A 12,039-nucleotide genomic window follows, 5' to 3' on the forward strand; every position below is an offset into this window, starting at 1 on the left:
TATTCATCATAAGTCCTCTGATTTGTTTGATTGTTAACCACGAAAACTAGATTAAACGTTCAAGGCTAAATATTCTAACCAGTAACCAATATAATTTTCATAGTTATGCCTATAAATGTTAAATGTAAAATTATCAATAACTAATTAAAATAAATAGTAGGAGATATATTTTTAAGAAGGTTAGGTACTTACTTTATCAGCTGATATTAAAATTATTATTTTTTTTTAAATTATATTTAATTAATGGCTACAAATCATAATAATATGTATTGATAATTATTAATCACCATTATAAATAATATGTTCCAACTATATAATTTTACATCTGGTTATTTTTTTTTTTTTTTATAAGACTTAAAACATAATATTCCTTCGAGCACCTATGTTCTTCTCTTTCCTAGACTAAATAATCATAAAATTCTATTGCTGAATTTTAAAACAAAATATTTTTAAGTATAATAAATTTATAATATTTTACATTTATTGTAATTTTTTTAAGACAATTCTATGAATTTGATTGAAATTTAACTACTACTTATTAGGGGTTGTGTAGGGTGTAGGAACTCAAATTCATTCAAAAATTAATATTAATATCATAAGCACAAATTGGTTGGAGGGATTGAGAGGGTTACCCCTCCCCCCCCCCAAAAAAAAAAAATGTAGGACATACAATTTTAAAATGCTATATTATAAATGTCTGCTTGTCTTTTAATATATTAAGCCCCCCCCCGCCACCAGTCAAAAGTTGAAATTGCACCTATGATTAATACGTAAAAATATTGAAGATATGATGGGGAATAACCTATAGTCTATAAGAGTGGTTACGGTGTTACGGACTACCTATAACCTATTAATTATTATATGAACTATAACTAAAGTTTACGAGTCCTTGAAAGTTGAAATGCATTCATTAAAATACAATAACAAGTCAGTGGGTACCTAGAATGTACAATTAATTAGTATTTCTGTAAAATTTTAAAATTGTTGTGACGTGTTATTTGTGTTAACCGAAACGATAATTATTACACATATTTTTTTTTTTTATCGATAATTGATGTTTCATAATACCACAGATTATATAAAACTATAATATAATATTATATAATCTGTGATAATACTAATAACTGGTACTTCTAATAGCCATAATAATTAATAGGACGTATAGAAGCAACTGAAAAAATGAAAATGTGCGTAAAACAAATACAAAATAAATCATAAAAACTTATCAATTATTTAATAGTTTTATTAAATATATGTAAGTAGCCCAATACCTACTACTGGGCATTGAAAACAATATTATGAATAAACAGGGCAATTTTTCCAATAGTAAAAGCTCACAATTTCAATTCTTGAGAAGTATTAATGGTCTTCATAATATATATATATATTTTTTTACATAATTTGAATTCATTACAAAATAGTATTTACTATTTTACCATTATTTATCGTTATCATATTATTTGTGATTCAAAAATAAATGACTGTAGTAGTCTAGTACTTGAAATGTTCAAATGTATACCCCTAATGTTCATCTTATAACAACAAGGTTAGGAAACATCGTTACGATAGCAGTTGAAAAATATTGAAAATACATAGGAACAATAAGCATTTAAAGCTCATAGATTTTGACAAAATGTATTAAATTGAAAATTTACAAATTATTTAGTACCTATAGTTAAAAATGTATAATAGGTGCGTTTAACTTTTATAGATAAGGATTGAAAATTTAAAACAAGGTTCCATATAAATAGTTAGTTATGTAGCCAAAATATCCAAAAAGTATATAATATATTAAACAGTTTTTTGTACCTAAAACTGTTTTGAAGTTCAAATTTGGTCGAAATTACATAATAGGTATTAAATAACCAAGAGTCCAAGAATAACGATTTTAGTTAGGTATATTGTTGTAATTCAAAATATTATCCGTGGGTAGGTAGTTAAAACTTTTAAAATACCTATAATATTAAAATTTACAAATATAATAATATGCTAACAATATTAATTCAACCTATTGGCTACAATAGTAACAATAACAATAACAATATAATATAAAATATCATAGGCGTAATCGCTCGAAATCGTTTTTCGTAAAAAATGATGTTATATTATTGAATTCAAATTTAACACGATCCATTACAGAGACCCGCTTGTAGCCTACTGTACAGCTGAGCGTTACCCACTAACCCGTTTTTTTATGTTTCCTACAGTAACTTGTAAGTTATAACGCTAAGAACACAATTTAATAAAATTTTGAAAAATGCCTGTCAAAGAATCTAACGCACCCACATCCTCCCTTATACACGTGTCACCCTAGTGGCCTAGTCTGCGGTTTGACCGTCTGAGAAGTCAGAAATGAGACTAGTCACTAGTGAGAGTTAGAGACGAGAATAACCTAACCTTTGCAATAACTACTGGAAAGTGGAAAGTGATTACAATAGTAATATTATGCCTATTGCTTATATATAAATAATAACAATAATCGAAATAATTACAGAAAATGAAAATATGGAACACGACAAGAAAATATTATGAAGAATATTAATAAAGTACGCGCGGGGAAACGTTATCGTCAAACATATGACTACGGATTACGGAACAAATCATATTAATATGATATACGAATAGGTATAGTAAATTAGTAACCCGTTGCCCATTGGTACATTTTTGTTGACTTGTGGTCTACTCAACTGGCTTATCAATAATTATCACCATATAAATAGTAGGTAATAGGTATAATAATAGTTAATAATTTAGTAGCTACTCAATTACCAATTACTTTGGACGTCTGGAATATTGAGTAATGAGTATTGACAGTCTTATAATATAATACACAACTTATGCAACATCACTCAAAAGTGCGAAACTCCAATAGCCATCAACCAGTGACTATAGTGCCACTAACTACTGCTACAGGTCATATATTTTCCACAGTAAGTATTACAGTTATATTGTACTGCTAAATTTTTGTTTTAAAAATTATTTTTTATGATTACCATTTAGGCCAGTAGATACTTCAAATATGGCATCGAATTTGACAAAAATGGTGAAGTTCAATAACGGTCAGCTATATCCAATCTTAGGTTTGGGAACTTGGCAGGTAATATATTATTATATTAACGAAAATGTCGAATTTCTATTTTGTAGTTTTGACTGTGGCATTTTAAAAACATTCATTTTTCCAGGCGTCATCAGTTATTGATGACTCTACTCACGCTGCGCTCATCGACTCCATAAAAAGTGCAATTGACATAGGATATCGTCATTTTGACTGTGCGGCCATTTATAACAATGAAAAATTGGTGGGAAAGGCTGTAAATGATAAAATTTCAGAAGGTGTAATTAAAAGAGATGAACTATACATCACTAGTAAGGTATGTTGTGGCAATGTATTGATAAAAATGTTTATAAATATTTTAAATTACGATAAGGATATAAAATTTGTTTAAAATAAATACTAAGTTTAGCCAATACTTTTACAATTATCTGTAAAACGAGAAACAACATTTTTAAGGTACTAAATACATTAATTTTATAATGTTGGAGACAAATAACAGATTACAAATATCTTGATGAAAATATGACATTGGTAATAATTCCAATCACATGATGATATGCATAATCAGTAATTATTCTTAATTACTAAGAAATTAATCGAACCTAACCATTCTTTACTTCTACATTATTTATGCTCTGCTACCTTTGCATATCACATAATAATATAATATAATGCATTTTTTTAATAGTAAACAGTGTTTCTTAAGATTGTATGGTTAACGGAAAATGATATAAAATACAGAAATGTAATAATATGTCTGGAACGGTGAATTATGTTAATGTTATGGACGTAATATTGCATCTGGGAGAAAGAAATGATTAAACTAATTTTAAAATCAATTACAAAAGTTATTTAATAATAACTTATTAGTAAATTGTAAAATTTAAATTTGAATTGTGCTTAATCTAATGAATTTGTTTGAAACCTTAGATATTTTTATTTTTGTTGTCTGCTTAACTTGTTTAATTTGTTTAAGCTGTGGAACAATAAGCATAGATTTGAGCTGGTAGAAGAAGCATTGAAGAATACTTTGAATGATCTGTGTTTAAGTTATGTCGATTTATATCTTATCCATTGGCCTTTTGGAACTAGTGTAAATAATATTTTAATATATAGATAACTTAAAATCAAAATTTGTTTACCTCTACTATTATAATCATGTTTTAAATTTTAGGAAGATTCTAATGCTACTGACAGCGAAGGTCGGTTATTAGGTTCCGGTATTTCTTATTTAGAAACTTGGAAAGCTATGGAAGGATGTGTTCAAAAAGGACTCACAAAATCGATTGGAGTATCAAATTTCAATATTAAACAGTTAAAAGATATTCTAGAAATAGCTACTATTAAACCAGTTGTTAATCAGGTAAAATAGTGTTAAAATAGGGAAATAATATGTTTCAGTTCTGTTTTAATTTCTATGATTGAGTTTAATGATTTTACATAAACTATTTTTTTATAATAATTATTGTAATCAATGGGTGTTATACAGGGTTTTTAGTTTTTTTCTTTTATTTAGTCCATAAATATTTATTATGTCTTTATTGTATGAACAAGATTAAAAATTATAATATACTAAGTGTCCTGTGAGAATATACCCATTAATCGTAGAGGGGGACTTGCCGGCATGAATAAAAACCAGTTTTCTGGCATTTTATCCATAAGCTAAAAAATTATTTAAAATTATAAGATTAATGAAAATAAAATGTTGAAAGGTCAACATTTTCAGTAAAATAAACTCTATAAAATAGGTATTTTAATTTTTTCAAAAATTAAAAGATTAAATTAAATTAAAAATTAAATACATATAGCCCTTGTCTATGTGAGTCTAATAAAAAAAACAGATTTATGATATATTTATTATCTCAGGAGATATCTCAATGGGTAAATGCTCGAGGGACACTTTGTATACAAAAAATTGATTTATTAAAAAAAAATTGTTATTATAGGTTGAATGCCATCCTTATTTAACACAAAATAAACTGAAAGCATTTTGTGAAAGTAATGGTATACTATTAACTGGTTATGCACCATTAGGATCAGCAAAAAGATCATGGGCAGGACCAGAAGAAGATGCTATTTTAGATGAACCTATTGTAAAACAATTAGCTGATAAGTATAAGAAATCCAATGCTCAAATATTGATTAAGTTCCAAGTAATGATTATATTATTTATTTATTTCTATTTGTCTGTAACTTGTAATGTGTTGGAAAAAATAGATTCAAAGAGGTGTTATAGTCATACCAAAGTCATCCAACCCGATGAGGCAGAAAGAAAATTTTGATGTCTGGGATTTCGAGTTAACTACACAAGATATAGATTTACTTGAATCCTTAAACAGAAATGCTCGTTATTTTGAATTCAATACGTAAGTTGAAAACATTATTTTACATTCTTAAATAATATATTTTAACATAATAATTAAAAGATGTATTAAACCTGTTCATTTTTTTAGTGCAAAACATTTGAAAGACCACCCATTCGTTGATGAAGCTTAATTTGAAAATGTTGAGATAAAAATTAAATTTAAAATGTTAATAACCTTATTAAAATATAAGTTAACTACTGCATTCTAGTTTTGTTTATTGTTTGGTATTATTTTATTGTATTTCTTACTCAAAACTGAAATTTTACTAAATAAATCTTGTTTTATATTCAAAAATTGATAATGATTTAATTATTTCTATGTAAATTAAATACTTGTTGTGTACTATGGTAGTTATACTGGGTTTCTTTTTTTGTGTAAACCAAAATTAAATTATTGCTACAATATAACAAACACTTAAAATATTAAAGTAATGTGACTATTTTCTCTTAAAGTAGTAACTAAAAAATTAATAATAGTAAATAATTTAAATTTTCATCAAATGCTTATTTGTACTTATTCAATATTTTATGATTAGATTTTGATATTTTTGAGTTTTTTTAAAAATTACTTATGATAAAAAAAAACTTGAAAATTTTATGTTAAGTATTACATAAGTTATTATAATAGCAGTTTAATAATATAAAAAATACATAGGTATGATTTTTTTCAGAAGCAAATAAAATTTTTTAAGTTTGAGTATTGACAGAAGTCTTTAAAAATCACAAAAATTTGCAAATAATTTTGTTGTTGAAAACGTATTAAGACAATTTTAAACAAGGTTTTTTTTTTATAGTTCATATTGTAACCTAAACTTCAAAAACATTTTGTTACATAGATTTTTTTTTTTTAATTGATATTTTGGATGAAATTGGATATTTAAATTAAGAAAAACTTTCAGTTATTTTTTTGTAATGTAAAACTATTATTTGTGGTTACTTGAAAGTACCTGATTTTGGTTGGATTTAAATGTGAATCTGGCGAATTTTAGAAACTCCCTGTATAAACACACAGTCATATTAAAATACAATGTTTTTAGCAAAAGTTAATGTAACCTACAGTATTAACTATTAATGTATTATTAATAGTAACATAATTTACTGTCTTTGCTCGGAATCGTTTTTCGTATGTAATGATTTATCATTTAAAATTTAAATTTAACATTTCCATCGTGACTATCAGGTCATATGCCTTATTAATAGATCATCAATCTATGATCTTAAAATAGTTCATACCTCAATAATTGGCAAAATAAATCGTAAAAATAGATGTACATATTTAAAGTTGTATTTAAATACACATTGATTAATGCAAAATATTATTACTGTAACCAGAAAAATCATAATCTTAATTATATGAATAATTTTAAAATTAAAATTGCATTTATACCACTGTTTAGATTTCATTTGGATTTCCAAACCAGTTGACTAAAGTCTTTATCACAATATTATCATTCACGTTTCAGGTGACCAAAATATCAGAACATTTTTTTGAGATAAATAAATATAAGCTCATTAATACCATTACCATTACTATAAGGATACGAAAAAAAAGAAACAATATTTTGTTTATGTAGACAATTTTTATAATGTATAGAAGGTGAATAAAATATAATACTCCTACATTACATTAATTTAAATATATGGTTTATTGGTTGAGCTTTAGGGATTTAGAATAGACAAAAAACGAGAAGTATAAAACCATTTTAAATAGAAGTTTTGAATTCTTATGGGCCGAGTTCGCCCAACGGTCTGTACCGGGGATTTAAAATATTGAAGGCAAGTGTCTGTAATGAATAAAAAAAAAATGGTTTTAAGTTTAAACAAATGACGTACAAAGATATTTACACTATTATGTCTTTCGTCGTGTAAATCAATTTTAATATACTGATAAATGTTTTATTAATTGTTTAATTTATTGAGGCATGAAAATTGAATGTGGCCTATAGTTCCTATTTTACAAACGAAATGTATAGGTATCACTAAAATAATTAAACTGTAATAGTATAATCTCAATAATCATAACTATATAGCAACAACTACCTATTAAGTTATATTTTTTTACATAAATCTTGAATTATGTTTGAAAAATAAAAACCCCTTTTAAAATATGGATAGGCAATAGGATATGGTCTTGATATGGATCTACGAGGTTACTTGCCTTATCTGGATTGATAAGTGGTCATTGGCAAATCGCAAAATATGATCATCATTCTCTATTGACCAATACCTATAGTACCCACTACCCGTGACTAAAAAGATTATTTTTTCATGACACAGACAGTCGGTCTGGACGGGGTATGGATAGACGTACGACTCATGTTAATTAAAAAATAAATTAATAATAAGCCATTTAGCCACTGCCCATTAGTTCTATATTTTATAGATAAAAAAAAGTATTTAGTTCGTTGTGTGAACATTCCAACGCAGTGCTTACTTAAATTTTTAGTTACCTACTCTATAGTTCTCTGTTGGCGTCGTTAATTGTAAGCGACTGTTCATTATAGTCTTTATCCTTTGGGGTGATCATATTATTTAATAAAAATATTACATTCATTTTTAATTTTTGTATCACGCTCATTTCTTGCGATTGAGTGATTTTTATATACCGGTTATGTCGTCGTCTACATTAGTGAAAATGGTGAAGTTCAACAATGGCCTACAGTGTCCAATCTTAGGCTTGGGAACATGGCAGGTAATGTAAAATGCTGTTAAACTATTTATAGATTAATTTTTTTTTTCTATTTATTAAGGTTATTATAGGTACTAAGTCAAGTTTGTTTCAAATCTTATTTGAGAATAAACTATTTACATTTGAGTATATCTATTAGAAAATATTTGTTATCCAAGTGGCTATTTTTATAATACCCATATGAATATTTTGAGTTGTAATATTAATAATTTTTACTTTTTAGACCACACCTGATATAAAAGAATCTGAACAGACAGAGATTTACGATGCAGTAAAAAGTGCAATTGATATAGGATATCGTCATTTTGATTGTGCATCTTTTTACAATAATGAAAATTCCATAGGAAAGGCTATTGCTGAAAAAATTAAAGAAGGAATCATAAAAAGAGAAGATTTATATATTACTAGTAAGGTACGTATATTAAATTAAATACAATGTTATGAAATTATTTAATTTGTTGGTGCTTATTAAAAACATTTTATTGATTTTTACCAATTAATTAAAACCATAACTACTGAAGCCCTAGTACCAGAAGTCTATATAAAACAATAAAGCATAACTGCATATGTATGGAATCCATATTATATAATATACTCATATACATTATTTCAGGGTCTACCGAGTTAAGAAATTTTGCTTGTGTTTGTTTTTTACTTATTTAATACCTAGATTAAATATAATAAATAAATAGCACTTTGTCATATTATTTTTTTGTACTTAAATAATATACAGTATACACTATACAGATACAGTATCATTATTACTATATTATATTATTATAGGTAGGTAGGTACATTTGCAATTCTTTGCTAAACTTATGGCGAATGCTGTTAATAAAAAAAAAAAAAAAAAAACCATGAAAAATAATTCGTTATTTATATTACTGATAATTTACTTATTTTTTTTTTAATCTAATAATAGTGTAATTAACTGATAATTCTAATATTGATACAGATGCCATTATTTAGGTTATATAGACAATTAATTTGTTATTTGACATTGACAAGATGATGTGTAATATGTAACTGTAAATTATTGTCTTATTGTTTTATTGCTTATGAAAACCTTTTTATTCAATTATATGAATTGGTTTCGTTTTTGTATAGTTCACATATTTTTTTTATTCTACGCAAAAATTGTTCACTGTTATTTATTATTATACATAAATTAAAATATAGTATTTATATATTTAATATAAAAATTGTTATTTGTTTAGTTATGGAATAACAAACATAATCCTAAAGACGTGGAAGTTGCATTGAAGAATAGTTTGAAGTTACTGGGTTTAGATTACCTAGATTTATACCTTATTCATTGGCCAGTTGCAACTAGTGTGAATAAATTAAATATTACTTTTTTGGGTATAGTTGTTAAATTGAAATTAATTTGTTTATCATTTTTTTAGGATTATCCGATTGCACAAGATAGTGAAGGGCGGTTTATTGGCGCTGACGATTCTTATTTAGACACATGGAAGGCTATGGAACAATGTGTCCAATTAGGACTCACAAAATCAATTGGAATTTCTAATTTTAATATTAAGCAAGTGAAAGAAATTTTAGAAATAGCAACAATAAAACCAGCTGTTAATCAGGTAATAGCTACTGAAACTACTAAACAAATAATAATATTCAAAAATTATCTATAACACAATAATCAAAAAGGTGAATAGTTCAATAAAAATTGGAAAAAAAACTTTTATAAATTAATGATATTTCATTTTCATTTAGTTATACTAATAAATAACTTTAAAATTAGAAATTAAAATTGGTGAAATTTTCACAGTGAAACTTTCATGTTACAAAGTCTTAATGGCAAAAAAAAAAATTTGTATCAAGAATTTTGTTTAATAAAATTAAATGAATTTGGTTTTCAAAAATATTTTGATAAATAGAAATTGTTAATAGAAAATTTTTTATTTGGATGTTTCACTGTGTTTAATAATTATTTTGTTTTAGGTTGAAAATCATCCTTATTTAACCCAAAATAAACTTAAAGAAGTTTGCGAGAGTAATGGAATTATATTAACTGCTTATGGACCTTTAGGATCACCGTACAGAGGTCCAAACTCAAAAGGATTAGTACTTTTAGATGAACCAATTGTAAAACAAATAGCTGACAAATATAAAAAAACAAATGCTCAAATATTAATAAGATTTCAGGTATTTAAAAAAAAATTAGGATTTTTGTATCTTATTTATTATTTTTATTTTTCGAGTAAATTATTAAAAAATTTAATCGTATTTCTCTGTTAGACAGCATGCAATGTTGTTTAAATTCTTTAGTTGTTCCAAACAGTGACTGGTGTATAAACTATTTTATGCCAGCCTCAAGTAATGATTTTAATATACCGATCCTTTTATCAAACTTTCTTGTATTGTTGAATTTAGATTCAAAGAGGTGTTATTGTCATACCTAAATCATCTAATCCAGAAAGACAAAAAGAGAATTTTGATGTGTGGGATTTTGAGATGAGCAAGGAAGAAATGGATTTACTTGAGTCATTAAACCAAAATCAACGATATGTTCTTTTCAAACCGTAAGTTTAAATAATGAATAATATAATTGTGTGATTTATTTTTCAAATTCTTATTTTAATTTAAATAATTTATTGTTTAGAGCTATGCACTTAAAAGACTATCCATTTAACGAGGAACAATGAACTTTAGAGGAACAATGAATATTAGAGATATCTACATTGATAAAAACAGCTACTGATACTGCGATAATTTGAATAAGAAATTATAAAATAAAATAAAATTTGTTTTCTAAAATAATTCTTGGAGACATTTATTATAATTTATAGTAATATTCTGTTAAATTTATCAAAAACTAAAAAGGAGCTTGACAAATAATTTTAGAAATACTAACTTACCATTGGTAATATATTCAACAGGCCCCAAAATTGTATGTACTACAACACATTTTGTGAACCTAGCACAAAAAGTGAAGTGTATACTAACAACACTTGAAAGTTGTATGTAGCAAAATATAATGTGTCACCAATTATAAATTTATTTAAATGATTTTAGAGTACTAGCTTACTAGCTTTACATTGAAAGAGTTTGATTCCTAAGAGAACTTACCCAAGCATTTGTATTAAATGAACTAATAGGAAAATTTAATTTTGAATTCAATAGGTATGCTCAAAAATAAGCTACTATAAATTTTCCATATTTTAGCCTTTTAGGATAAACTCTTGGAAAGAATCAAGTATTTATGAAAGGTACTTATTTTTAGCAGTTTATTTCCTTTGATATACAATCCTTTCGTTGTTCTTGCATATTTTCTTTACGAAATAATTTTTATGTTTCACACCTGTAAAACATTTCCCGATGGCTCACTTTTTTGACATCTTTTAAAAAATATTTATATAGATCATAGAACTTATCTAGTTATCTTTTATTTCTGTTACTTTATGATCTCAACTCTAGGTATGCATGGTGTAACAGGAAGACCTGACAAAAAAAAAAAAAAAATTATAATGCTACTTAAACGAATGAAAAAAATTGTAAAAATTATATGGTTAATAAATAATTTAAGAAATATACTCTTGTCAGAAAACTCTCAAAAATAATATTTTCAAAAAGGTAATTCTTTTCAAACTAATACACTAAAAAAAAATGTATAAAAATAAAATTCTTGACTTGAAATGTTTTTACCGTCAACATTTTTCTTAAAATCTGATTTACAAATTGGCTATCTTATTTTTTCCCATAAAGACTTTAATTCAATTTTAAATTTCTTATTTTCAGTACTTTTTTTTATATTACATACGTGTAGCGTAAGAGAATATATAAATCTGAAAAGATTATTCGATCTTCGTGACTCATGAGCCAAGATAAAATTCTTGTGTGATCCACTCCATAGCAACCTATATGGGTTATTGAAAAACTCTCCGAATCTCAAAATATAGTGCCATTCGGTTC

At 25.6% G+C, this 12,039-nt stretch overlaps 2 protein-coding genes across 2 annotated transcripts; both read left to right on the forward strand.

The window, feature by feature from the left end:
• Positions 1–2,671: 2,671 nt before the first annotated feature.
• LOC107169882 (aldo-keto reductase family 1 member B1-like) lies at positions 2,672–5,775 on the forward strand. Its single transcript, XM_089229611.1, has 8 exons — positions 2,672–2,930; positions 3,001–3,097; positions 3,183–3,371; positions 4,032–4,148; positions 4,230–4,418; positions 5,002–5,208; positions 5,273–5,421; positions 5,509–5,775. Exons 2-8 carry the CDS (start codon positions 3,020–3,022, stop codon positions 5,549–5,551), a joined length of 972 nt encoding a protein of 323 aa, XP_089085737.1. The 5' UTR covers positions 2,672–2,930; positions 3,001–3,019; the 3' UTR covers positions 5,552–5,775.
• Positions 5,776–7,645: 1,870 nt separating this feature from the next.
• LOC107169801 (1,5-anhydro-D-fructose reductase-like) lies at positions 7,646–10,887 on the forward strand. The gene is made up of 7 exons (XM_089229608.1): positions 7,646–8,112; positions 8,333–8,521; positions 9,327–9,443; positions 9,516–9,704; positions 10,069–10,272; positions 10,501–10,649; positions 10,730–10,887. Exons 1-7 carry the CDS (start codon positions 8,032–8,034, stop codon positions 10,770–10,772), a joined length of 972 nt encoding a protein of 323 aa, XP_089085734.1. The 5' UTR covers positions 7,646–8,031; the 3' UTR covers positions 10,773–10,887.
• Positions 10,888–12,039: the final 1,152 nt, after the last annotated feature.

Source organism: Diuraphis noxia, unplaced genomic scaffold (genome assembly GCF_037042655.1).
Source record: "Diuraphis noxia isolate RWA-SAM2 unplaced genomic scaffold, SU_Dnox_SAM2 contig0005, whole genome shotgun sequence".
Taxonomy (NCBI): domain Eukaryota; kingdom Metazoa; phylum Arthropoda; class Insecta; order Hemiptera; family Aphididae; genus Diuraphis; species Diuraphis noxia.

Coding starts and splice junctions, on each gene's coding strand:
- LOC107169882 (XM_089229611.1), top strand. CDS start 3,020: ATGGCATCGAATTTGACAAAAATGGTGAAGTTCAATAACGGTCAGCTA. Junction 4,419..5,001: donor TTAAACCAGTTGTTAATCAG/GTAAAATAGTGT, acceptor TTGTTATTATAG/GTTGAATGCCATCCTTATTT. Junction 5,209..5,272: donor AAATATTGATTAAGTTCCAA/GTAATGATTATA, acceptor TGGAAAAAATAG/ATTCAAAGAGGTGTTATAGT.
- LOC107169801 (XM_089229608.1), top strand. CDS start 8,032: ATGTCGTCGTCTACATTAGTGAAAATGGTGAAGTTCAACAATGGCCTA. Junction 8,522..9,326: donor ATTTATATATTACTAGTAAG/GTACGTATATTA, acceptor TTATTTGTTTAG/TTATGGAATAACAAACATAA. Junction 9,705..10,068: donor TAAAACCAGCTGTTAATCAG/GTAATAGCTACT, acceptor ATTTTGTTTTAG/GTTGAAAATCATCCTTATTT.